The sequence below is a fragment of the Callorhinchus milii genome, unplaced genomic scaffold, assembly GCF_018977255.1.
Source record: "Callorhinchus milii isolate IMCB2004 unplaced genomic scaffold, IMCB_Cmil_1.0 Scaffold3, whole genome shotgun sequence".
Taxonomy (NCBI): domain Eukaryota; kingdom Metazoa; phylum Chordata; class Chondrichthyes; order Chimaeriformes; family Callorhinchidae; genus Callorhinchus; species Callorhinchus milii.
In genome coordinates this window covers 76,263,649-76,291,338 of record NW_024704744.1, presented here as the reverse complement: position 1 = coordinate 76,291,338, position 27,690 = coordinate 76,263,649, and the positions used below count along the sequence as shown (strand labels likewise).

Below are 27,690 nucleotides of genomic sequence, written 5' to 3'. Positions count from 1 at the left end.
CTGTAAGCAAGAGCACACTATTGAATAACAAAACAGATACACTTTTGACACATTAAAGTAGACGTAGTATGGATTTTAAAAAAACATTACAAATATGTAGTAAAAGGCACAATTATGTTTCCAAATATCTTAAATTAAAAGCTTTCATAAAGTCATTTATTTTTAGTTAAAAAGTGGTGTTTGGTAAGCAGGAATTAGAACTTCTGCAGCCAATGCTCAGGTGATGTCACCTGAGTTAAAGCAGAATATTAGTGGGACATTATTTCTGTGAGGTTCTTTAGTCTTTGACAGGTGAAAGACACAATGTCGGGAATAAAAATAGTTTCTTATCGTTTCAGTCATAAGGTAGGAAAAATGATAAGAGGCAATATAGACTTGGTAGCTCAATCTTAAGGGAGATGAACGTACAGAGAGATCTGGGTGTTCAAGTAAGCGAATCATTAAAGGTAGTGGGGCAGGTAGATAAGGCAGTAAAAAAGGCATTTGGTGTACTGAGCTTTATTAGTAGGGGCATAGAGTAGGGAGGTTATGGTTAATCTATACAAAACACTGGTTAGACCTCAGCTGGAGTACTGCGTCCAGTTCTGGGCACCTTACTTCAGGAAGGACATTAAGGCACTGGAAAGGGTGCAGAGGAGATTCACGAGAATGATACCAGGAATGGGGAACCTTAGCTATGAGGACAGGCTGGAGAAGTTAGGACTTTTCCCATTAGAGCAGAGAAGGTTACGCGGGGACCTGACAGAGGTCTTCAAGATCATGAAAGGTTTCGACAGGCTAGGTAAGGACAAGCTGTTTCCGCTGGTAGGTGTGTCTGTAACCCGTGGTCACAGTCTTAAGATATCTACCAAAAGAAGCAGAGGGGAGGTTAGAAGAATTTTTTTCACTCAGAGAGTTGTTCGAATTTGGAATGATCTGCCTGAAAGGGTAGTGAAGTCCGATTCGATAACAGCTTTTAAGAGAGAACTGGATAGGTATCTGGGGAAGACGGGTTTGCAGGGTTATGGGGAGAAAGCTGGTGATTGGGGTTAGCGAAAGTGACTTGCTCTGTCAAAGAGCCGGCACAGACTCGATGGGCCGAATGGCCTCCTTCTGTGCCGTAACATTCTATGAATCTATGAATAATTATGTGAATTGTAAACAAAGTTCATTAGCATTCACTTGTTAAGTACATTAACAGGTTTGTTTTAAAATTAATTAATTCTTACATTTGGATACAGTACTTTTCTTGTGAGAGAATATCTCAAAAGCGTTTTATAGGATATACTTAAAAGTGTATTGATTGTATTTTGAAGGTGAACACAGCACCCAAAAGAAATTTGGCCACCCGATCCACGACTGTTCGTGAGACACTGCTGTGTGTAATTGGTTGCTGCGTTTCACTCACAGAATACATAGTCAATTCACTTTACATTATATTCTATGATGTGATAAAGTCCTATATCAAATGCAAGTATTGTTATTATGAAGCGCCTGGGATTGTCCTTAGCCTCCAAGATGATCTTGGAAAAAGATCAATAGCTGAGCTAAAAGCAGAGCAGTAGATTTTGACATAGTCCAGCCGGATCTGGCGGTGGACAGTATGATTGGAATTGAGTGAGCAGAGGTGAAACCACAACGTGTCCAATTCATTCTCCGCACAGGGTTCCTGACAGCCATGAGACAGGAAGTGACAAGAGCACACAAGGGCTGGGCTCTGGACACTGTCACTTTACACAACGAGGTACTGAAACTGAACAGAGAAGAGATCAAAGCAGCACCTTCGGTATGTAGTCTCCAGGAGAATTGTCAACACTGGAAATAAGAAATGCTGGGTGGTATAATAGCGCAAGCACACTAAGAGAATGGGTGTCACATTCATAAGTTTTTAGTTTACGAGTTGATTAAACTAAAGCAGCAGAATTTGCTAATTGTAAGAATGTGATTTCTGTACCGCCAAATTTATACTCTGAATTTCATTGATCAGTGAGTAACTTCCACGGTACAATTCAAGCATTTTTATCTGTCCAGTGGCTCTCGTTTGATTCTATACTGTCTTTAATATGTAGACAGATGCAGAATTGAGGTGTTTTGAGTAAGATTGTAAACACTAAAATCATTGTTTACAATGTTCTGGATCCCAAGAATTGAGAAAAGATTGAATTAAAACACTTCCACAGCCTTAGAAACAGCATGTAATAGATTCAAAGATCACCTGGGCTTGGAGAGCTGAAAACCCACATGCTTGTTTGAGATTCACATGAACAAGCATCTGAAACGCACACTTTTACTGAGGCAGCAAGTATCTGACAAACAAGGCCATTCAGCTCATTGAGTCTGTCTGCACCAGCAAAAAGAACAAGGAGATCAATTCAGTCCCACCACCTTAACCCCATACCCTTTTAAGCCCCTTTTTAGAATGTTGTCTAATTCCCTCTTAAAAACTACAATGGACTCTGCCTCCACCACCCGAGGCTGATTATATTGAAATCCAATTAATCTTTCAGGTGCACAAATTGTTAAAATAATAGAAGATATGTTGAAAATCAATTTATGACCAATTTAGCTGGGTAAAGTGAAACCATAACAGCTTTCAAAAGGGAATTGGATACAATACAAATTACATTTGGACAGTCAGGGATTTAGACCTGAGCTGGGAGTCGGGATTGGCGAGGGTAGGATTGTGGCCAAAGGCTCAGTCCTTGAAGAGGAGGGTTTTGAGATGCATCTTGAAGGAGGCAAAAGAGGGAGCGAAGCGAAAGGAATGTGGGATGGAGTTTCATAGGGTGGGGGCTGAAGGCCCGACCACTGACACTGGGGTGGGCTCGGCGGGGGTTGCGGAGCAGGCCAGAACCTGCTGAGCGAAGGGAACGGACAGGTTGATATGGGGTCAGCAGGTCGCAGAGGTAGGGAGAGGCAAGGCCATGGAGGGCCTTGAAGGTGAGGACAAGGATTTTGAATTCTATCCTCTGGATGAGGAGTCAATGGAGCCAGGCGAGGATGGGGGTGATGAGACACCTCAAACAAAACGCCAAGGTTCCGGACTGGCTCAGTGAGGTGGAGTGTGCATCGTTGGATGGTGATGCTATCAGTACCTGAGGTGTGGAAAGACTTGGTCTTGTTGACATTCAAATGTAGAAAGTTAGCTCTCATCCAGGATTTGATGTCTGACAGACATTCTGTCAGACAGCAGTGGTCCTGGAGTCGAGGGTGGAGGCAGAGAGAGTTTGGTGTCCCCAAGTCTGCGGATGATGTCACCAAGAGGGAGCATATAGATATTGACCAAGGCCAGAGCCCTGAGGAATGCCGCACAAGACGGTGCGGGGGCTAGAGAAGCCGTTTATGGAGATGAAGTGGAGATGGTGTGAGAAGTAGGATCTGAATCATTCAAGGACAGAACCATGAAGATTGGAGTGAGAGGAGAGGCGATGGAGGAGGATAGAGTGGTCAACGGTATCAAAGGCAGCAGAGAGGTCAAGGAGGACGAGAAGGCAGAGGGAGCCCTGGTCACAGATGGACAAAATGTAATTTGTTACTTTGACCAAAGCTGTTTCTGTGGATCAGTTTCTGTGCTGTGGGCGGCATGGAAACCCGATTGGAGGGGTTCGTCCTCTCCCGCACCAAACTCCGTGACCCCATCTACCCCACTCTCGCCCGACTCCATTGGCTCCCTATCCTTCAGAGGATCCAGTTCAAGATCCTGGTCCTCACATACAAAGCCCTCCATGGCCTCGCCCCACCCTACCTCTGCAACCTCCTAACCCCCTACCAACCCACCCGTTCCCTCTGCTCAGCCGGCTCCGGCCTGCTCCACATGCCCCGCCCCACCATTGGCGAGAGAGCCTTCAGTCACTCTGCCCCCAACCTCTGGAATTCCATCCTCGCCCCCTCCTTAGCCTCCTTCAAGTCTCGCCTCAAGCCCCTCATCGGTCACTCCCCTTCCCCTCCCCTCCCTTCTCCCACCCTGACCCCAGCTCGGGTCTGAAATGCTGTACTCTGTCCAGCGCCTTGGGACATCCTCCCAACGTGAAAGGAGCGATATAAATGTAATCTAGTTGTTAGTGAAGGGAGTGGCGGGAGAGGAAGGAGTGAAGCTGGAAAGAAACGACTCGTTTGTTATATAAAATTTTATATCTGAATGCGCGAAGCATTCAGAATAAAACTGATGAACTAAAAGCACAGATAGACACATATGGGTACGATCTAGTAGCCATCACTGAAATATGGTTACAAGGAGATCTAGGGTGGGAGTTAAATATTCCAGGGATCTCAGTTTACAGGAAAGATAGGCACTGTGGGAAAAGAGGTGGGGAGGTAGCCCTGTTAATCAGGGATAAAATAAAAGAAAATAAAAGATAAAATCAGTGGAGAGGAAAGATCTGAAATCGAATGACCAGGAGGTCGAGACAATATGGGTGGAAATGAAAAATAATAAAGGGCAGAAAATATTAATGGGAGTGGTTTATAGACCCCCAAACAGTGATCACAATATAGCACAGGGTATCAATCAAGAAATCAATGGAGCCATGTAGGGAAGGTAAAGCGATAATAGTGGGTGATTTCAATCTCCACATAGATTGGGAAAACCAAATCGGCAAAAGTAGGTCAGAAGAAGAGTTCATTGAGTGTATGAGAGATAACTTTCTAAAGCAGCATGCCGAGGAACCAACTGGGGACAGGCCATCCTAGACCTTGTTTTGTGTAACAAAACAGGGCTAGTTGGCAGTGTAGGTATTAAGAATCCTCTAGGACAGAGTGATCACAATATGATTGAATTCTGCATTAAGTTAGAGAGGGATATAGTTAAATCTGAGGCAAGTATTCTGAATTTAAATAGGGCTAATTTTGTAGGTATGAGGAAAGATTTAGGTAAAATAGACTGGAGAATAAGATTAAGGGGTAAAAATGTAGACCAACAGTGGCAAATATTTAAGGATGAGTACAAAATTCTCAGCAGTCGCATATTCCCTTGCGGAATAAGAGCACCACAGGGAAAGCAATTCATCCGTGGCTAACTAGAGCAGTTAGGGAAAGCATCAAATTAAAAGAAAAGGCTTATAAAACTGCCAAGAAAAGTGGCAAATCTGAAGATTGGGAGAGTTTTAGAAACCAGCAAAATAAAACTAAAAANCTCATTAAGAGCGAGAAAAAGGAGTATGAGGGTAAGCTAGCTGGGAACATTAAGTCTAATTGTAAAAGTTTTTACAAATATATTAAGAGGAATAGGCTAGTGAGGGTAAATGTAGGTCCACTTCAGTCAGCGACGGGAGAAGTTGTAATGGGGTACAAGGACATGGCAGAGTCCCTAAATGGGTACTTTGCATCTATCTTCACCCTAGAAGACACAACAATAGAGATGCACCAAAGGGATAAGGACAGGGAGCAACTTAGGGAAATTTTCATTAGTAGAGAATTGGTGCTAGGGAAACTGTTAGCACTACAAAGTGACAAATCCCGTGGTCCGGATGGCTTGCATCCCAGGGTTTTAAAAGAGGTAGCTTCTGAGCTAGTGGAGGCCTTATGTCTGATCTTCCAAAATTCCTTGGATTCTGGAACAGTCCCCATGGATTGGAAGATCGCAAATGTCACACCACTATTTAAAAAAGGTGGAAAGGAAAAGATGGGGAACTATAGGCCTGTTAGTCTCACATCAATGATAGGATTTTTTTTTAGAATCGTTGATTAAGGATGTGGTAGTGCGGTATTTAGGGGAGCACAATATAATTAGGCCAAGTCAACATGGCTTTACAAAAGGGAAGTCATGTTTGACAAATCTCATAGAGTTTTTTGAGGACATTTCCAGTAAACTAGATAAGGGTGAATCAGTGGATGTGGTCTATTTGGACTTCCAGAAGGCATTCGATAAGGTGCCGCATAAAAGGTTAGTCCAAAAGATAAGGGCCCATGGAATTGGGGGAGCATATTAACGTGGATTGGGGAATGGTTAACGGGTAGGAAACAAAGAGTAGGGATAAATGGGTCCTTTTCGGATTGGCGGGATGTGACTAGTGGAGTGCCACAAGGATCAGTCCTTGGGCCTCAGCTATTTACCATCTACATCAACGATCTAGATGAGGACATCGAAGCTAATATATCTAAATTCGCGGATGACACAAAACTAGGAGGAAGTGCCAACACAGAGGACGACATTAAAAAAATGCAGCGAGACATAGATAGGTTAGGTGATTGGGCAGGTAGGTGGCAGATGAAGTATAATGTAGGGAAGTGCGAAGTCATCCACCTACGTAGCAAAAACAGTAGAGCGGGTTATTTTTTAGAAGGGGAGAGATTAGAATGTGTTAGCGTCCAGAGGGACTTGGGTGTCCTTGTACACCAATCACAGAAAGTTAGTCTGCAGGTGCAGCAAACAATCAGGAAGGCGAACGGTATGTTAGCATTCATTATGAAAGGATTAGAGTATATATAGAGTAGGGAAGTCTTGCTGCAACTGTATAGGGCTCTTCTGAGACCACACCTGGAATACTGTGTCCAGTTTTGGTCTCATTTAAGGAAGGATGTACCTGCCTTGGAAGGGGTGCAGCGTAGATTTACTAGGTTAGTGCCAGGGATGAAGGGGATGAGTTACGAAGATAGGCTGATCAATTTGGGCCGATATTCTCTAGAATATAGATTAGAGGGGATTTTATAGAGACCTATAAGATCTTCAAAGGGCATGATAGAGTAGATAGTGGGAGATTGTTTCCCCTGGTTGGAGAAACTAAAACCAGGGGCCACAACCTTAAAATCAGAGGCAGCCCTTTCACACTGAGTTGAGGAAGAACTTCTTCACTCAAAGGGTGGTGAATGTATGGAACTCACTGCTGTTGACCCTCAGTCCTTGAACATATTCAAGACTGAGATAGATTTCTTATTGCAAAAGGGATTAAGGGATATGGGGATAAGGCAGGGTCAGGTTATTAGCTGGAGTTAGATTAGAAGATCAGCCATGATTGAATGGCGGGGCAGGCTCGAAGGGCCGAATGGCCTACTCCTGCTCCTACATGTTATGTTATGTTCCAGGACCTTGGAAAGGAAAGGAAGGTTGTAGATAGGGCGGAAATTTGAAAGCAGGGATGAGTCCAGGGAGGATGTTTCAAGGATAGGAGTGATGATGGCTGTTTTTAAATAGCTGAAAGGAAAAATATAAAGATATCTGGGATTCTACACCGCACATATGCCTCTGCAGTGCACGTACACATGTCCCTTACTGCAAAGTTCCTTCACCACACGTAGCCACTTTTGTCAACAGCAACGTGCATTTATGTAGTACCTTTCACGTAGGAAAATAACTCAGAGCAATTTATAAAGACAAATCAGATGCCAAGCAAGGGGGAAATGACCAAATGCATAGACGAAGAGATAGGCTTTTAGGAAGGATTTAAAGATCAACAAGGATGAGGAGAGGTATAGGGGTAGAAGGCAGACGTTAGTCGCTGAAAGCTTGGCCACGGAGATCGGTTGGAGCTGCTTGACCAAATTGGCCCTTATCTGTCACAAGCTGTCTTGTTTCCCATAGCTGGCATGTGCAATAAGCATTGATCCACTGGTTCAACTCTGCTGAACCCGAGCTCAGGTCAGCTCCCAAAAGGTACAGCACTGTCTGAAGTGTAAAATATGAAGTACTATATTTATTGTTGTGGCTGGTATGTTAATTTGCAAGTATGTTACCAGGGATGAGTGGTTACAGTTATTATTACAGTTGGATGGAGAGGAGATGTGATAGATGTTCAAGATTATGAAAGGATTTGTTGGGTGAATGCTGATAGGCTGTTTCCCACTTATTGGTCAGACCAAACTAGAGGTAAAAGTTGAGAAAGGAATCAGCATTATTTAGGGCTGCAGAATGAAAAGGAGAAGTTCAAAGTTAAACTGGTTTCCACCAAATAAAAGATCAAGTTGGAGCCTATGTCATCTCTTTAAAATACTAAAATGTTGAAGGCCTGGATGAGGTAAATGTAAAACTAGGTTGTTTGACTTGGACATCAGTTTAAAATTAGAAGACTTGAGCAGTAATTAGATTGGACATTACTTGTTAAATGGTAACAGACTCCCCAAATCAGCTGTGGTCATTGATTCTCTTTTTCCTGCATTGTGGTAATGAAATCCTGGAAAGCTTTAGTCTGTATATAACTGTGAATGTTGCAAATCTTTCAGCGTTTTAGTAATTTGGCACTGCTTGTTTGGTTGATAGGAGGGAGTCTACATCTACGGCCTGTACCTGGATGGAGGGGGCTGGGATAGGAGAAACACCCGGCTTACTGAATCCATCAACAAAGTTCTCTTTACTCTACTGCCTGTCGTACACGTGTTTGCCATCAACTCCACAGCACCCAAGGATCCCAAACTGTATATCAGCCCAGTCTACAAGAAACCACAACGAACAGATCTTACTTTCATCACCACCCTCTGCCTGAAAACCAACCAGCCACCCGACCACTGGATCCTGAGAGGGGTGGCACTGCTGTGTGACGTGAAATAGACTGCATTCATTCAACACAGCCGGAATACCCTCTGCTCTCTGTTTAAAACTAATGTAGCCAAAACAAGTTTAGAAAAATGTACTGAAAGTGTTACCCTATTATTCTAGTTCATCATTTTTAAATTTAGATACTATGTAGGCAATGTAATGTGCCTGTTTGCCAATAAATTGACTGAACATCATGTGCCATTATTTATTTAAATAGAAATGAATTGGCTAGTCGAGCAGTGAGCTTTCTTCCCATCGTTTATCAGGTTCAGTGTCAGAGCATCCTCACCACAGACTGTGTCAAAACAAAATTAATAAGTACAACTTTCAAAGCCCTTTGAGCAGTAAGTGGAACAACAGACCCCGGGGCAGCAACTTCCATCATTGTAAATTTATTATTTGAGTTTTGAAATTATTTTCATTTTTAAAAATATATTGATTTGTAAGCACCGGATTAGAAGCCATCACCCCATGCCTAACAGGAGGATGGGGGATGCTCCACATCGTAAAGATTCACTAATTTGATGCATTTCATATAAATATAAGCTGTTTTAACTCCACAGTACACAGCAGGTGCATTAAATCTTTCTATATCTGTATACATCTGTGCATGTCCTTAATAGGCGATTCTACCTTGAGGTACAGTTCCATAGGTTCCCTTCAGTAATATCCCAAGTAGCCATTTGTCATGTTCCATATTGAATGTCAGCATGATATTGGACTGGAAGGTATTGCAGCCACTCACATGTGTTCAGTTTGCAGCAGAATGTCAATATACAAAAGGAACAGGATAGCCATGGCTAATTGTGGCACTCACAGCCAATAGCCTGGCGGAGATCAGCTGGTGGAACAAACCAGAGCTGAAACCTGATGTCCTCCGCCATATGGCTCAGCAACAAACCAAGTGAAAGGAAAGATCCGAAACTTAGGCATTCATACCTCTCAGCAAATCCCACTGTACCAGAAACCTGTGCCATGCAAAACCTGCATTGAGGCAACTGGGCACAGGGAGAGTTGAACACAAATCTCATAGAATAGTTTTACTGTGAGGTAATTATGAAGCCCACATACTTCCCAACACACAGACATTTTAAAAAAAAACAATTAGATGCAAGCCTAGTCACTACACAATAAAAAGCTAAACATATAAAGCTCTCATCTGAGTCGTTGAGCTCATGCGTAGAATCCCTTGATTATGATTGGTGCTTGAAACCAGATGTAATCACTACTATCAGAATGGTTTGTCTGTTCACCAGTGGGGCTGCAGCTCCCGGGACTGCAGGACAGGCTGATCACCAGCTTTTTGCAGCGTTCCGGGACTCGGTAATTCAATTTGGGTCGGAACCACTGTATCCCAGAATCCCTGTGTCCCTCTACCAAGAGCAGCATATTCATCAGTGGCAATGACCTCAGCTCATTCAGCACATCCTCCACAAAGAGGGTGTGAAAGAGTTTGCGAATGCATGAAAGTGTCTCCAGGCTCTTCTCTCTGTGCCCGAGGGCCACCCTCTCCATGTTCACCTCGTAAAGCTCCTTAGGACGGACCACGCTACCACCCAGCAGGATGTGAACTCTGGGAACCACGGTCAACCCAAACACCGCTTCCAAGTTCTGAAAAACTTCATCCAGATCTGACAGGGCTCGCTGGTACTTCTTACGGTCACTCTGTTCATTCCTCCTTGACCGCGGCATCAGCCCACCATCCACCTGGGAGAAAACAGGGTTTTAGAGGACATCAGGCTACATGACGGTACCAATATCCAAGCCAAGCTGGCTGGTCTGTCATCCAGCACTCTGGAATACTGTGACCCACGTGGCACAGGCGACTCGGACTACCACAGACACTTGCCTTCAACATTACAATGCCACCTTGGAGCCAGCTCAGCTCATTTACACCCCCCGCCCCCCCCAGCAGGATATGTGCTTAAAAGGATATGCAAAGTGAACAGGAGCCGACTCGTGAAATACAGCAATATAGGCTGAATAGGTGAAATGGACTTTCTGTGCTGTAACATGTTGTGACTACCTTCAACAATGGATGAGTGGGATTTATAACACAGATAATGGGCTCTCCCCCACCACTGCATTGCAACGTCAGCAAAACGGACTATATGAATGCAAATCCCAATATGATGTTCGACCTGTAATCTTCAGGCTCAGTATCAGGACTGACTAATGAGGTTAACAACTAAACAAAAGTGGGAGTAATAATAAAGGGCGCAGTTTTTTGTTGGTCAGAACCGGACTGGAGACCCGCAGAGAGGGCCGACACCATTCCGATACCAGACATGTCACCGGGGATTCAGTTCAGCCTCAAGGAGACCTCACCCACAACACCTATACTTGAAAGTTTCTATGTTTGAATGAGTTGGACTCACCGCCTCGTTCGCTCTCCTGGTGAAAAACGGCAACTGTTCATAGGGCAGCGGCATCTGCTGTCTCTGGTACAGGACGTGTTTGACGATCTCGCAGACCAGACGGCAACAGCCGTCCCGAGACACCGGTCCCGCGAACAGCACCGACACCTCGGCCTCCGAGCGTTTCCCCGGACACACCGGTTCAGCTGCCTCTCGGCACTCCAAGCCGTTGGACTCTCTCTCCGGTTCCTCATTCCCTTCCTGAACCTTAGCGGTGTCCCCGCTCTCTGCCCCCGACCTCTCCCCCGTCTCTATCCCCGGCCTCTCCCCTGTCTCTGCCCCCGACCTCTCCCCTGTCTCTACCCCCGGCCTCTCCCCTGTCTCGGGCCGCGGCCTCTCCCCTGTCTCTACCCCCGACCTCTCCCCTGTCTCGGGCCGCGGCCTCTCCCCTGTCTCGGGCCGCGGCCTCTCCCCTGTCTCGGGCCGCGGCCTCTCCCCTGTCTCTGCCCTCGGCCTCTCCCCTGTCTCCACCCCGGCCTCTCCCCCTCCCCCCCCTCCCCGTCTCTACCCCCGGCCTCTCCCCTGTCTCTGCCCCGGCCTCTCCCCTGTCTCTACCCCCGCCCTCTCCCCTGTCTCTGCCCCTCCCCCTCCCCCCCTCTCCCCTGTCTCGGGCCGCGGCCTCTCCCCTGTCTCTACCCCCGGCCTCTCCCCCGTCTCCACCCCCGGCCTCTCCCCTGTCTCGGGCCGCGGCCTCTCCCCTGTCTCGGGCCGCGGCCTCTTCCCGCTCTCCGTGTTCGGGGCTTCGAGCTTTTCCTCCATTTCGTATCTGCCGCCGTGTGTCACCGCGGACTCGGCTCCGGGTGGAGAACATTCTCTGAGAGTATTGTTCCGGCGGAAGTTTCCTGCAAAACTCGCTCTCCGACCGTTGACATTCAAACCCTACTGCCGACATTGGAACGGTGCGCCCGATCCTCCCACCAGCAAACATTTACTTTTTCTTATTAAAGAAAAAGTTTATTATTAAAGCACATTAAATAAATGTGGGAATTATAATCACAGATCTGAAAAATCTTAGCAAAAAGGCAGGAATCGCCGCCATCTTGGTAGAGGCAGGCATCGCCGCCATCTTGGTAGAGACAGGCATCGCCGCCATCTTGGTAGAGGCAGGCATCGCCGCCTTCGTGGCAGAGGCAGACATCGCCGCCATCTTGGTAGGGGCAGACATCGCCGCCATCTTGGTAGAGGTGGAGTTTGCTGAGGCGGGGAGCGACCATGGGTTTGAAGATTTACTTCTGCGGGAGCATCAGGGGCGGGCGGCAGGACGTGGAAATCTACCACAGGATCATCAGCTGCTTAAAGACGTTCGGCCAAGTTCTCACAGAGCATGTTGGCGGCGTGCACTTGCTGGAACAAGGTCATTGCTTTTATTTCCCGCGTTGGTTTTGTCCTCTCTCTTGTCAAGTCGGGGTGTCAGCAGCGCATCCCTCCCCCACACCTGGTCAGAAAATTGTGGGTTATAGCTGCACGTGGGGTTCATAGGGTCAGCAGCAGATTTTGTAAACCAAATCCGGACACACGTACACAAAAAAANGATTGAATTCGCCACAAGTTAAAAGATCCCGCGGCGCTATTTGAAACGAGGAGTGAGTTTCCCTCTCCTGGTGTCCTGGCCGACAGTCCCCCAAATAAAATTGGTCACTGACTCCACAGGCGGTTTGAGGGACATTGCTGTGCACATTTGTCTGTTGTGTTTCACCCACAAAATACAGAATCAATCCACTTTACATTGTAACCTGTGAAGCGCTTTGAGACATCTCAGCGACGTGACGACGGGTCGTACCAAATGCAATGATTATTATTAATTTCTGATGCTGGCGGTCGCTGGAGAAGCTTGTTGGATTGATGGCTATTTCTCTGACAAGTGTATCTGTTTTGGAATGTTATGGTTCTTGCAGGTTGTTGTCGAATTCAAGACACGGCAAATTTGGCCCCAGGGACAAAAAAATCTGATCCTCAGACTGTCCCCAGAACCCGAGGATACAGTCCCGGTTGACAATCCAGCCGGTTTGTCAGAGCAAGACATTACATTCAAGTGGATGTTAGAATTTGACAACACAATAACTAAACCTTGGGCAAGTTTCCTTACTCCACACGCCTAATAATAATCCCTCCAAAACAACAAAAAATAATAAATTGGTCATTTTCAATCCACAGCTGTTTGTGGGTCACTGCTGTGCGCGATTGGCTGCCGCATTTCGCCCACAAATATACGGTCAATTCACTTTACAGCATATTCTGTGAAGCTCTTTGAGACGTCGAGAAGACATGAAAAGCGCTATATCAAATGCAAGGATTATTATTATTATTTGAAAAGAGAAGGAAGTTTATAATAACAACCGTTGCATTTGATATAGCGCCTTATATCGTTCAGATGTCTCAAAGCACTTAAAAAAATTATTGTAAAGTTTATGTATTTTGTGGATAAATGCGGTAGCCAATTTTGCACACAGTAGTATCCTGCAAACAGCAATGGAGTGAGTGGCTAATTGAATTTGGGGGATTGTTGGCCAGAACACCAGGAGAGACTCCCTTCCCTTGTCAAATTGTGCCGTGGGATCGTAATGTCCACCGGAATAGCCACAAACAGGGCCTCAGTTTAACGTCTCATTCAAAAGATGATACCTCCGGCAATGTAGGACTCTCCAAGCACTACATTGGAGTCTGACCTCAGGTTAGACAATGTGCATTCAAAGACCCGATGTGGGACTTCCTTCTGGCTCAGAGGCGAGAGTGTTACTGACTGAACCAGGCTGCCTGTATCCTGGCCAGTAATCTTTATTGCTCATTCAAATCTGTTTGTGGGACTACCTAAGCATTAAATGGCAGCTATGTTTGCTACAGACAGTTACTACACTTGACAATGATTGCTGTGAAGTGCTTTGAGATGTTTTTGAAGTTTACCAGCATTAAAAAAAACAATGAGCGGAAAAACCCACAGTAGAATTCCGGTGGCTTCTTGGCTCACAGCAGATTTAAGGGACTTTTGTCAACCTTTTATACTTTCTTATCTGAACACTTTAATCATGAAAGTTTTAGGTAAATTAATCTGCTTTGCCCACAGGTGAGGAGCTGAAGACAGGAGATAAATATATCCACGACCGGGACTTGGACTGGCTGCATGAAGCTGATGGTGAGTTTCCCTGTATATTACGGTGACTATATTTTGTAAACCAAATCCGAGAGACACATAAAAAAAATCCCTCCACTTTGCCTCCTCCTTGCCCGTCTTCAGATTGCACATGAGGATCTGTCCTCTTTGACCACATGAATAGTCACCTCCCCTCCCCAGCTCCGTGTCAAGCTCTGCCATTGTTAAACGATGCTACCTCATGTGAAGGGCACTATATAAATGCAAGTTGTTGTTTTACCACCTTGCTGTATTTTTCATCGCATTTTCAATAACATTATATAATTTATAACATTTCATCAGGTCAGAATATTACAAATGGTTTTACTGTAATGTGTGTTAATGGAGTGATGTTTTGTGGTCATTGCAGGTGTTTGTAAGATAAAAAGAACAACAACTTGCATTTACATTACACCCCTCAGGCAGGGTAGCGTCCCTGAGTACCTGTGAGGAATAACTGTGCTGGAGGTGGCAGAGCTGCACTCAGTGCCCAATAGTCGATCACACTGCAGTGCATCCCTTCCCCCCCCCCTCCCCCACCACCACCCAATGTTGATTTTCATTGCATGTTCATTTGGTGCTTGTACTGTATTTCCACCATCGTGAGTGTAACAGTGTCTTTGCTGAACAGTGATTGTGGCTGAGGTGACACAGCCGTCCCTAGGAGTCGGCTATGAGATCGGAAGAGGCGTAGCACTGAACAAGCGGATCCTGTGTCTGTTCCGGTCAGCATCTAATCGAGGTGAATGTGGGAATCAGGGCGCAGGAGTTTGCAAAATGGATTGTGTGAATGAGGGTGCACGCATGTGTGAAGCAAAGTGTGGGAATCAGAGCTTGAATGTGCAAAGCTGGGGGATGTGAATCAGGGTTCATGCATGTTCGAAGCAAGGTGTGGGAATCAGGACAGATGAGTGTGCAAAGAGGCAGAGCAAGTGGATGGAAGTTCAAAGAGGGGGTGGGCATGATTGTGTGAAGAGGGGTGTGTGAGCCTATTGCTGTCTTACACAGTGCTGTCAGCAATGATCCGGGGAGCGGAGAATGGCAGTGACTTTCACGTGGAGGACTACGCAGAAGAGACAGTGGAGAGGATCTTACAACAGTATTTCCAGATTCCAAGCAACTGCAAGCACCTGAGTGACACTGTGACTAACTAAAGAAGGAAATAAGGATTAATCTGGAGCCTGCACTTGTGATTTCAAATACAAAAATATTTTTCAAGTGTGGTTATTGTCTGTCCTCTATTAGCAATCAAGCCAGCAGAACCAGGGTCTCTCTGCCTCAAAACGTGGCACAGATCATTGAGGAAAATTCTTCCATTTGATGCAGTGCCTTATCATGTCTTCGAGATGTCTCAAAGCTCTTCACAGAATATACTGTAAAGAGAATTGACTATATTTTGTGGGCGAAACGCGGCAGCCAACTGCACACAGCAGTGTTCCACAGACAGTGGTGGATTGAGTGACCAAATTATTTATTTGGAGGAATTATTATCGCCAGAAAATAATCCACCAATCGACAAACAACCGGATTCCCATTTACTGCTAGGTAAACAGAGGCGTGTGGAGTAAGGAAACGTGTGTAAGGTTTCGGCTGCCTGGGAATCTCTAAACAATGCGCTGCAGGACTTCCCATATCCTTCTAAAAGTGTAATGACTGTGTGTGTGAAATACAAACAGGCAGATACTAACTCAGACACCTCTAAAAACTCACAAAAACGGCATTTTCTCCCACACGAATGGGTGCAAGATGTACGGGCATTAAATCCACCTTAATCGGGAGGAAGAATGATCCCGACCCCGCAATTTAGAAGAATGTGTTTTATTATTTTAACTTGGATAACTTGAATTATTCAGAAAGATAGAACATTATATGTGAACAATATAAGCTTCGACTAGCTGCTCCTCTTTTCTGCTCAATACAGTTGCACATCTGCCCAAACCAATTCTGCCCAGCGTCTGTGACTGTCTCCCTGTATCTGTCTGTTTGTGCCCATCTTTCTCTCCCTCTGCTCGTCTGCATCTCGTTTACTAGAAAGCGAGAATGTCAATTATAATTAAAGAAAGTAAAAATAAGAGACGAGCAGAATTCTCTCCATAAAATGTGAACCTTTAACATGAAAAAAAGCTTCTTCTGTAAAACGAAGAGGGGGGAAAAATGAAGCCAGTTATAACCAGCAATGGCGCAATAAAAGAAAATAGGTTCTCGATTGTTCCATGTGCACTAGGATTCTCTCATTCACTGCTGCCAATTACATTTAATTTGATTCGTCCACTTATTCAGAATATATATATATAAAAAAATCTCAACTCTTTCAGTCATAAACATCGCCATCCTCGAGGTAAAAGAAATCTCTCTCCAAGTTCTCTGAAGCGTCATCTGAAAAATCCTCCTCATCAATATCTTCATCCTCGTCATACGTGTCCTGCCACTCTGGCACATACTCATCATCTTCTTCCTCATAGTCTTCCTCATTCTCTCCATCATCTTCCTCCGTTTGACTCCCCGACTTTACTCTGTGGGTAAAGCAGCACAAGATATTTGTTCCCAGGCTATAGGCAGTGTGTTATGTGATCTGTGGTGCTTTTCAGACAAGAGGGGACTTTACATACACGGGCTTGCCTATTCCTGACCAATACACAAGAACTCTCTAAAAAGGCAAGAGAAAAGATGAAAAGCAGAAGCTCTTATCTTCTCTATTGCTGTTTTAGAAACAATTGAAAATTAACACCAGCCTGGCTGCGCAATATCAGTGTTTGAAACAAAAGTCTCCAAACCAAACACTAACGCTGGAACCTCACCTTAACCGTGAAGTAATACATCTATGTTAACACCCCGGCATTTCAGAAGAGAAGTTTGGATGCGAACAGCTGAGAAAGGCCCCAGGACAGGCAACTGATCTCCATCTCTCCCCCCACTCCCAGCCAAGACTCAGAACAATTGTGCAATAATTTCCTCAAAATGATCAACTGTCAGTAATGGCACCACAGCCATTATTAATGGAGCTTTCAGAACTAGACAATATGGCTTTGTACTGATGAGAAGTGTAGATCTTTCTGATCTTGGTGTTTTACTCACCAAGGATTCATCTATAGAATAGAATATGTGAGGACAAGATGCCTAAAACAATTTGTGATTTCTGTGTGTGTGAGAGTATCTCAGATGAAATGGGGGTAGGTTATGGATTAGACAATGGTTTGGGATTGGATTTAGGGTTAGGATTGAATTGAGTGATAGTGATTGGGAGTTGATGGATGGGAGTTGGAGTTGATGGAATGGCTTTGAGGTTGATGGGCTTGGGGTTGGGAGATGATGGGATAAATTGGGGTTTGGGTTGGGCAGACTGTTCCCTGAGTAACACAACGAAGTATCAAAAACCCTGGTATGGCCCATGCTCTAGCAGGGTTCCCCTACTCATTATTGGACTTACTCTTTGGTCGGATCAGCCGGCACTGTGTTTGACAGGTCTGCGGGGTGAACTTCATTCTGATCCGCTCCTTGCTTTGGCTGAAACCCCACTCTGAAATCCTGAAATAGCAGATTCTGTATTATTATTTCATGTAATGAGACACATGCAGAAACAAAGAAGACTTGAGCCACGCTCCGTTGCAGAAGGATTCAGTCCAATTCAGTCCAAATCAATTCAGTCCAAAATATAACAAAGAATAACAACAACCAGCGCCCCAGAGATAAATCTGAGTTCCAATGTGGTGATCAAAACTCACTCAAAATGCCAGCTCCCTGTGTAAACCCCAGGCAGCCATGCCCGGGAGCCCTGCACTGACTCATTCTACCTATTGATTCTCTGATTTACAGTGTCGTAACAAAGGGCCCATCAGAGCACTACACCCACTGGACCTCATTGGGTCACATAATGACAAGTGGCCCCCAATACAAAACAGGCTGCAACAAACCACTAATCCAGGATGTGCAACATGCCTCAGCAAGGGGTTTGTAGAGCATCTGGACAAGTTCCTATAAATGAAAAGGTAACAGGGTTATTATCCAATGAGACAAATAATTATTTTGGAACATTGGACTGGTAGGGATCAATGGCCTACTGCTAGAAACACTTAAGATGTGAATGTAGGAAGCCAGTTGGCCTATTGAGCCTACCTATTTCAGATGCCATTCATTTGCTCTTTTCCCCATCGTGTCTATGCTGGCGCTCATGCCTCCATTGGAATGCTCTACTCTAATCCCATTCCCTGCTCCTTGCCCATAAACTTTCAATACAGAAACTAAAAGCCACTGGAATCTAGAGTAGACATGGGCTTGGACAAAAAACAAGTTAAATAGGAGAGAAAGAACCAGTGAGTGATACAGTGGAGTAGGGGACAAGATGGATTGTCACAAGGGTATGTGCTTTCTTATATTTCTATTCTAAATAAATCACAGTATTGTACACAGTTGGTGCGAGAATGTTCTGAAGAATGTTGGACGTGAACAATCCCGCAATGCTGTTGGGAAAGAGAAACAAAGAAAGAAGTTTCATCTGGTGTTTCAGTGAGTTAATCATCTGATAACAAGCTGTCAGAGATGCATTTGGCCTCGTCACTCCTCGTCACGGAGATATTACACCGAACATGGCATGAAAATGATGGAGATCACTCACACCGATTCTCTGGATGTCTAAATTCAGTTAAACACTTGTACTGAATGCAGTTAAGTACTTCTAAGTACAATTATCATCATTCCACTTGTTTCAGTAGTTGGTCAGTGCACTAGAAAAAAAAACGGGTTGAACAGGACTTTCTGGACACCCTGTACACATCAGATTAACTCTTCCTGCTCTGCTGTCCCGCCAGGCGGTGTGGCTGGTACCTGTGTGGAGTGTTGCAGGATTGCGAGCAATCGCTCCAATATCCTCCGGATCAGCTCCAGGCCCGTGTTCAGGTGCTCCGGCTTCAGGAGACGGATACAGGAGGCCAGGTCTGTGCACTGCAACAAGGTCTCCTCTGAGACACACACAAGATATCATTACACACCAACCCTTCACACCCCCCAGCACACACCAACCCTTCACACCCCCCAGCACACACCAACCCTTCACACCCCCCAGCACACACCAACCCTTCACACCCCCCAGCACACACCAACCCTTCACACCCCCCAGCACACACCAACTCCTCACACCCCCCAGCACACACCATCTCTTCACACCCCCAGCACACACCAACCCTCTACACCCCCAGCGCACACCAACCCTCTACACCCCCAGCACACACCAATCCTGATGGGGGTATAGTGGAGTTTGCAGCAGTCTAGTGGGGGGTGACTAGGGTATAGTGGGGGGTGACGGGGGTATAGTGGAGGTGACCGGGGTATAGTGGGGGGTGACCAGGGTATAGTGGGGGGCGACCGGGGTACAGTGGAGGTGACGGGGGGTCAGTGGAGGCCAGAATCCCTCGGGATCACGTCTCCTCACTGCGAGGGTCAGACTAACCTAGGAGGATCTGAAGAGCGTTGGTGTGCAGCTCCAGGTTCTCTGTCTGCTGCTCCATGATGTCCATCTTTTCCGTGTCCTGATTATAGTAACTGTACACACAGGAATAGGCCAGCACCTGCACATACGACGACAGAGAGTGAGAAGACACCAATGCATTCAGGTGCTCAGCTCAACTCTGGCCCGTCTCCATCCAGCTCATAGCCCACAGCTCAGAAGTTTGAGTGAATAAGGCCTTCCACAGGATTCCTTTACAGAGCGAAATAAACCGCTGGAACTGTTTTATATTATAAATCCAGCCTCAACCACCCTCCCTGGTAACCAGTTAATATCCTGTGTGCAAAGAAATCCTTTCTGGGCCATCCCGCAGTTATCCCTCATATACATTTTTTGAATATATTCTGTTTTGAATTTAGTAGAGCACCTTATCAAGCCTTAAAGAGTCTCATAGAACTTATTGTAAAGTGACACAGCAGTGTCTCACAAAAAGCCAGGAAATGAACAACCAATCATTTATCTAAGCGATTATTGGCCAGGGCCCCAAGAGAAACTCCTTTCTCTTTTCGAGTAGCGCCATAGGATGGATCTTTCATGTCCAGCTGAATACAACAACAACTTGCATTTATATAGCGCTTCTCACGCAGGATAGCGTCCCAGAATACGCAGACAGAACCTCAGTTTAACGTCTTAACCTGAAAGACAGCACCTCCGACAATGCAGCATTCCCCCACCCCCAACACTGCACTGGAGTGTCAGCCTAGACCAGGCATCTCCAACCAGAGACCAACCAGGTGGCGCTATCGCACCTGATCGTTTTTTGAGTCGAATTGAAAATGAAGCCCAAAGCACAATGTATTTCACGGGGGTTAGAAATGTTGCTAATTTTAGAATTTATTTTATTTTCCACTGTCCGCTGCCCTGGAGTCCTCTGAACTCCTCCCCCTCTTGCCCAACTCTCACACTAACCCACACTCTGGAACTTAATCCCACGGTCCTTTCGCCTCACTTCCTCCCTTGCCTTCTTCAGGCCGGTCTCAAGACCCTTCTCTTCGATCGTGCCTTTGGTCTCCCTCCCACCACTCTGCCTTCCCTCACCCCTACACCACCCCTCCCCCATGCTCAGGCCCCGACACCTGACTGTTCAGCGCTTTGGGACATCCTCCCGACGTGAAAGGCGCTCTATAAATGTAATTTTGTTCTTGTTGTATTTTGTTTGACTCACAAAATACAGTTAATCCATTTAACAATATATTCTGTGAAGCGCTTGGAGATATCTCAGTGACGTAATAAGGCATCAAATGAAGGATTATGACCTGTGCACAATTGGCTAGAGCATTTCGCTTACACAATATACAGTCAATTCACTTTATAGTATTTTTTGAGATGTATATTTTGAGACATCTTGAAGACATAAGGCGCTATATCAAATGCAAGGATTATTATAATTATAATCATTATCAATCTGGTTTCTCTTCTCTGCATTGCCTCTGGAGTCTGGACACACCCCACCCCACCATTTGACCAGACTGGAGTGGAGTACGCAAGACTTCAGGTGTGGCCTGACCAGAGCACAGTTTCACCTCGACTTCTGTAACCCTTTGGTTACTTAAGGATTTAATAAACTGGAGAAATCCATTCAGCCCAACGAGTTCAATCTAGCACAGGCCATCAGCACTTTTGGCTGCATTTGTTTGGATAGCCAGGTGTCTGCCATGTAGAAATCTATTTTTAAGATTAACCAAACTAAATCATTGAGAGTTCCACATCTAGATGTGGTGGGACTTTCCGTTTACCTAGAAAGGAGTGAACATTGTTCACGATCTGGAATCTGCCTGAAAGGTTGGTGGAAGCAGATTCAATAATAACTTTCAAAAGGGAATTGGATATATACTTGAAAAGGAAAAAAAAGGGGGCTACGGGATAAGAGCGGGGGTGTGGGACTAGTTGAGTAGCTGTTTCAAAAAGCCGGCACAGGCATGGTGGGCCGAATGACCTCCTTCTGGCTGTAGGATTCGATGGAGGGGCAAATCCTTTTCACCAAATCCTAGGGAAGTATCAGGCCCAGGTTGGCAGGAGCCAAGGCTTAGGGACCTCAGAGTGTACGTTGGATATTGCTGGAGTTTAAGCAACTAAAGCCCGTTGCTCACATTTGCGAACAGTGACTGTAAGTTTCCTACTGCTTGTCCAGCCAGGTCCACCCTTCACTAAATCACATCCTTCGATAAATCTACTTCCCAATGCTCCATCTTCCTTTGTGAATCCGACAAGGGGAGGGAGGGAGGGAGATGTGGCTAATGACATACAGCTTCTGTTACAGTTTTGCTCACTTGGCTATTTAAGGCCAGGGAATAAGAAACCCTACAGCTGGAGTCAGTCGGCCAGTAATCTCTGCGGGGGTAATGAATAGATAGAGCAGCCACTTTAACCTCACCTTGTGGGACTGCGCCAGCATTTTACAGGCATCGATAACAAACGTCAAACATTTCATCTGCAACGCTTCGTTAACCCCAGCCACCTTCCCCTCCAAATTAATCGCAAAATCCTGCAACCAACAGAATAAAAGTTCAGCTTTCACACCTCGCACATGTGATGAAACAAGGAAATCAAATGATACAGCAGGATTGTTCCTGGCCCCTTCCCCCACCTGGGTCCCCCCTCCCTCACCCCAGGCCCCCCTTCCAGTTGCTCACTCACCCGTGCCTGATGGTGAAAAGTGCATCTGTCATTGTAATCGTGAAACCTCTTCTCCTGTCTCGCAGCTTTACTGACCTGTGTGACACAGCACAAACATCAGCAATTCATTACAATAATAATCCTCGCATTTCATATAGCGTCTTATCACGTGGTTGAGATGTCTCACAGCGCTTCACAAAATATATTGTAAAGGGCACAGCAGTGTCCCACAAACAGTAATGGATTGAGCGACCAAATTATTATTACATTAAAAATATTTTCCATTTTTTTGAAGGGATTATTACTCCTGGAAAGTGATCTGCCTATTGACTAAAAACGGGTTCCTACTTACTGCTGGTGTGTGGAGTAAGGAAGCAAGCCAAAGGTTTCGTCCCGCCCGGGAATTGAACCCGGGTCCTCTTACTCGCGAGGCGAAGGTGCTAACCCCCACACGAAGGGACTCCAACTCTGAGCCCCCAAATAATTGTTCACAGCACTTAACCCCCTAAACACACGCCATGGGCAGTGAGGGATACACCTGGAACCCTCATTCCACAGGGAGCTTCCAGCTCGATGCTTTGTAGGTAATTACTATCAAATGTAGTGACTGCAGTTGCCAGGCAATGCAACAGCCATATTTCATACAGCAAAGTGCCACAAAGTCATGAAATGAGCGACTGATTAATCCAGGCGACTGTGCATTCTGTTTCTGAACACAGCAGCCAATTTATGCACAACAATGTCCCATAAATAGCCATGAAGTGAGTGACCAATTTTATTTGGGGGATTATTGGCCTGGGCACTTGGAGAAAATCCCTTCAAATAGTGCCATGGGATCTTTAACATCCACCTGAACAGGCAGATGGCACCTTGGTTTAATGTCTCTTCTGAAGGACATCACCTCCGACAATGCAGCACACCCCAGCAATGCATTGGAATGTCAGCTTAGACTATTACAACAACAACAACAAGATTTCATTTATAGAGCGCCTTTCATGTTGGGAGGACGTCCCAAGGCGCTGGACAATTGGGTCGGGACCCGAGCAGGGGGGAAATGGTCAGGGTGAGGGGAGGGAAGGGAGGGAGCCAGGTGGGGGTAGAGAGTCGAGAGGGGAGCTGAAGGCACGGTTGAAGAGAAAGGTCTTGAGACTGGCCTTGAAGGAGGAAAGGGAGGAAGCAAGGTGAAGGCACTGGGGGATAGAGTTCCAGAGCCTGGGGCTGAGAGGCTGGAAGCCCGGCCACCGATGGTAGGGCGGGGGTTGTGGAGCAGACTGGAGTCAGAGGAACAGAGGGTATGGGCAGGTAAGTAGGGGGATAGTAGGTCAGAGAGGTAGGAGGGAGCGAGGCCGTGAATGGCCTTGTAGGTGAGAATGAAGATCTTGAATTCGATCCTCTGGGGGATGGGGAGCCAGTGGAGGCGAGCGAGGGTGGGAGTGATGTGGTCACGAAGCCTGGTGCGGGACAGTACACGAGCTGCAGAGTTCTGAATGACCTGCAGCTTGTGGAGGGAGGTGCCGGGAAGGCCGGCGAGGAGAGAGTTCCCATAGTCCAGCCTTGAGGTAATAAAGACGTGGACCAGAGTTTCAGCAGCGTGAGGGGTGAGGTAGTGCCGTAGTCTGGCGATGTTTCGGAGGTAATGGAAGGCGGTGCCAGTTGTGACGCAGATATGAGGAAGAAAGGACAGCTCAGGGTCGAACAGAACCCCGAGGTTCCTGACTGGCTTTGAGAGGTGGAGAGTGCAGCCTTGGATGCTGATGCTGTCAGTGCCTATTACACAATGAGTTGCAGGTCCACAAGGAAATGTTTGCACAAGTCTCACCATGGCTGAGCAGTTGTAGTAATCTTTGTGTGTAGGTTTCCACGGCTTCAGACATCGCCAGCAAAACCCGTGGTTGCACTTCGCACACGTCATACTGCAAAGAGTGAGGAAAGTCACAATGACAGCTTACAGATAACCTCCCCTCCCGAGTGACGGTTCCCCCTCCTTTGAGTGTCCCCCCTCCCATGCGTGACTGTTTTTCTCTCCCCCACTACCCCGGATAGGTTAATTTAATTTACCTTGACTGAGCTCCCCACCCCCACCGGTGGGCAGGTGGACATTGACTGTCAGTAAAAACCCACAGAGGAAAGACTGCAACAATCCCCTGGACTGAATTGGTCTCGGGCTCATTCCCACTCGATGCTTCAGGAATTTCTAAGTGGGAAGAGCAGACGAACTGCAGCTGCTGTTTAGGGCTCTGACTCTCTGGCCTCCATCCCATCTGATGCCGACTCCTAACTCGGGTGTGGATCCTTAACTATCCAGCGTTCTGGGACTTCCTCCCATCGTGAAAGGTGCTACACAAATGTAACTTGTTATATTGTTGTTGTGGAAGGTGACTCACTGTAGACATCCCTCGTTCTTCTCTATCTGAGCGTGGCAGCTCGGGCAGCGCTTGGAGATCAGCTTGGCCAGGTGCTTGCTCTGTGCCTCCACCGTCATCCCCTCATAATAACCACCGTCGTCCATCCACTGGGACATGTGGCTGCAGCTGGCGGGATAGTGAGCCTGTGACACGCCCAGAACCCGGGAGGGAATGTGAGACAAACAAGTTACATAGGTTACTGCACCCACACCCACTGCCCTAACAATCCTCACACGCAACAGGCAAAGATACCAGAGGGCGATCTGATTTAATTAATAACCTACACTCCGCATGCGTACTTCAATGCAACCTGTAAGGGCAGATGCGGCGATATGTCAGACCATTTACCGCATTTCGATGCAGGCGTTATGAGATAGGGGATTATTTACCTTATAAAATACTAGTGCAAATAAATCTGAATGGTTTTGGTAAGAAACTGAATGGGCCTTTGGTGCACGTTGACTTAGGTGGTCATACGATTTATAAAGATAAGATTTATGAGATTTTTTCTGTAGATGGGTTTTTTGAAGCGTTTTGAAAGCAGAAAAGGGGAGAGACATAGAGGGCGAGTTTCAGAGAGCAAAGTGGTTGAAGACTCATCCAAAGATGGTGGTGGGGTGGAGGAAGTGGAGCACATCTTAGTTTGCAGAGTGGAAGGAATGGGCGGGGGACTAGGACTGCAGGAAGATGATTGTAATAATAATACTTCTTGCAATTGGTACTGTAGCTTCGCAAGTCAAAATATCTCACAGCGCTTCACAGTACACAGTATTCCAGGTCACCGCTGATGGCTCAACAGCAGGACCTGGAAAGGCAGACCAGTCCCTGGGACAGAGAGTCATCCCACTCAGCTCTTGTTAACCCTGCAAGACAAAGCCCATGGGTAGGATGGTCCTAGGTGGACAAGCAGCAGGAAAGTGTGCCAGACACACAAATGTGGTAGCTGATTTGCGCCGTGCAAGGAAAGAGAGGGAGAGAGAGCCTGAGAGACAGCACTGACCTCGGGGAAGTTACAGGAGAAGCAGGAGGACCAGCAGCATTTGGAGCAGGTGCCCACGCTGCCGATTCCCTCCTTACACACGATCTGATCACAGCCCTGTGGGTTTGTGCACCACGTCAGGTTCGAGCAGCATTCCACATAGCCTCGGAGCAGCGTCTTGGAGTACTGAGAGGAGAAAAGACATCAGGGTAGCCCTACAGAAATCCCCAGAGATCTCCCTCATCCCTAGTTACCCAAACAGAGACCTCACTTAACCCTTGATAATCCACAGAGATCTCACTTAACCCCTGATTAACCCCAGGATGAACACACATATACACAAATACAAATGCGGGTGCACACACCGAGACAAGAGACAAGAGGAAGCTGCAAGAGACAGACACAGAGACAGTCGCAGAGTTTACACAGTCAGAGTTTACAGAAAGACACAGACATGGATGACCCATTGAGCCAGGGCTTACCTTGGCCACAGTCTCTCTGTCAGATATAATGGAGGAGATGAACTGATGGGTGGGCTGTGCGGGGCAGTCGGAGATGGGGCACGTGCAGTTGAGCACCAGGTTCTGCTCGATCCGCGTGGTGAGGTATTCCTTCCAGCAGGACTGCGGGCAGAGGGGAGGGAAAGGGAGAAGGCGTGAAAACAGGAGACAGCAGATAATAGCCAGCACACAAGACTCACATTACATCGCAGGTTCAGAACCCACAAAACAGGCAGAGTTTACAGACAGGTGGACAAGCTTTTGGATAAATATTTTATGGACAAATTAATAATAATAATTCTTGCAATACATGGCAGCCAATTGCACGCAGTGGTGTCCCACAAACAGTCATGGATTGAGTGACCAAATTAATATTATATTAAAAATACAAATATTTTTCATTTTTGTGAAGGGATTATTATCCCAGAAAAAGCGATCCACCATTCAACTAATAACTGGGTTCCTTCTTACTGCTAAGTAAACAGAGGTGTGTGGAATAAGGAAACTTGCCCAATGTTTCGCCCTGCCCAGGAATCAAACCCAGGTCCTCTCGCTTGCCAGGCGAGTGCTCTAACTACTGAGCTACAGATCTCCGCGAATGAATGGACTAAACTTTTGTCTCCTCTCAATTTTCACTAAACACAAGGCCTCTGAGCTGTTCAGAAGCAATACCCATGGGTATAGTGAACAAATTGAAACCACTCCACACAAACTTAGAGAAGGGAGATTCTCTCTCCCGGTGTCCTGGTCAACAATCCCCCAAATAAAATTGGTTACTCACTTTACGGCTGTTTGTGGGACATTGCTGTGTGCCAATTGGCTGTCGAGTTCACCCACAAGGAACACAGTTACTACACTTTACTGTACAGTATATCCTGTGAAGCGCTTTGAGACATCCTCCTGATGTGACAGGTGCTGTATCAAATGTAAGGATTATTATTAATAATAATAAATTCAATGCATTTTTCTAGTACCTTATCTCAAAACATCTCAAAGCTCTTCACAGGTAATTATTATCATGTACAGTGACTGTCTTTTGTTTAAAAACATGGCAGACAATTTGTGTACAGCAAGGACCCACATACATCCACAAAGTGAGTGATAAATTTTATTTGGGGGATTTTTGACCAAGACACTGGGAGAAACTAATTTGTTGTTTACGACCACCTGAACAAGCAGATAGGGCCTCGGTTTAACTTCTCATCTGAAGGACAGCACCTCTGACAATGCAGCCCCACCCCCATCACTGCACTGTGAGCTCAAAACCCCGACGTAGGGTATCAACGCAGAACCTTCTGACCCATAGCGCAAGAAAGCGACCAATTGGACCATTCTTCAGTCCATTCACTAGAATAATAATCCTTGCATTTGATATAGCGCTTGATCATGTTGTTGAGAAGTCTTAAAGCGCTTCACAGAATACATTATAAAGTAAATTGACCGTATATTCTACGGATGAAATGTGGCAGCCAATTGCGTAAAGCAATTGCACATAAATAATTGTGGATTCAGCGATCAAATTTTTTTTGAGGAATTATTACCCTGGACAGCGATCAGCGGATCAACTAACAACCGGATTCCTACTCACTGCTAGGTAACCAGAGGCGTGTGGAGTAAGGAAACTTGCCTAAGGTTTCGCCCTGCCGGATATCAAACCCGGGTCCTCTCACTTGCGAGGCGAGTGCTCTAACCACTACGCT

At 46.1% G+C, this 27,690-nt stretch overlaps 4 protein-coding genes across 5 annotated transcripts in view; 2 read left to right on the top strand and 2 right to left on the bottom strand.

Annotated features, from left to right (window-relative positions):
- The window catches only part of LOC103181707 (dynein axonemal heavy chain 8), a 164,015-nt gene extending 155,378 nt beyond the window's left edge, over positions 1-8,637 (top strand). Inside the window, exons 93-94 of the mRNA XM_007898364.2 lie at positions 1,644-1,765; positions 8,171-8,637. Of these exons, the coding sequence (XP_007896555.1) occupies positions 1,644-1,765; positions 8,171-8,458 (410 nt within the window). The 3' untranslated portion in view covers positions 8,459-8,637. The remainder of the gene's footprint in view (positions 1-1,643; positions 1,766-8,170) is intronic.
- A 10-nt stretch (positions 8,638-8,647) lies between these two features.
- Positions 8,648-12,077, bottom strand: LOC103181708 (MAD2L1 binding protein). Its single transcript, XM_042333141.1, has 3 exons — positions 11,861-12,077; positions 10,825-11,276; positions 8,648-10,153 (listed from the first exon to the last, which is right to left on the bottom strand). The coding sequence occupies exons 1-3, from the start codon at positions 12,075-12,077 to the stop codon at positions 9,620-9,622; spliced, it is 1,203 nt and encodes a 400-aa protein (XP_042189075.1). The 3' UTR covers positions 8,648-9,619.
- dnph1 (2'-deoxynucleoside 5'-phosphate N-hydrolase 1) lies at positions 12,003-15,208 on the top strand. Its single transcript, XM_007898243.2, has 4 exons — positions 12,003-12,217; positions 13,925-13,993; positions 14,622-14,732; positions 14,999-15,208. The coding sequence occupies exons 1-4, from the start codon at positions 12,076-12,078 to the stop codon at positions 15,142-15,144; spliced, it is 468 nt and encodes a 155-aa protein (XP_007896434.1). The 5' UTR covers positions 12,003-12,075; the 3' UTR covers positions 15,145-15,208.
- A 584-nt stretch (positions 15,209-15,792) lies between these two features.
- LOC103181623 (cullin-9) overlaps positions 15,793-27,690 on the bottom strand; it is a 61,104-nt gene continuing 49,206 nt past the window's right edge. For both annotated transcript variants that reach the window (XM_042332752.1, XM_007898244.2), the window contains exons 30-39: positions 25,973-26,113; positions 25,512-25,676; positions 24,491-24,654; positions 23,926-24,019; positions 22,128-22,202; positions 21,865-21,975; positions 19,434-19,551; positions 18,812-18,945; positions 17,418-17,515; positions 15,793-16,503 (exon numbers count right to left, since the gene is read on the bottom strand). In XM_042332752.1, coding sequence (XP_042188686.1) covers positions 16,302-16,503; positions 17,418-17,515; positions 18,812-18,945; positions 19,434-19,551; positions 21,865-21,975; positions 22,128-22,202; positions 23,926-24,019; positions 24,491-24,654; positions 25,512-25,676; positions 25,973-26,113 — 1,302 coding nt within the window. In that variant the 3' untranslated portion in view covers positions 15,793-16,301. The remainder of the gene's footprint in view (positions 16,504-17,417; positions 17,516-18,811; positions 18,946-19,433; positions 19,552-21,864; positions 21,976-22,127; positions 22,203-23,925; positions 24,020-24,490; positions 24,655-25,511; positions 25,677-25,972; positions 26,114-27,690) is intronic.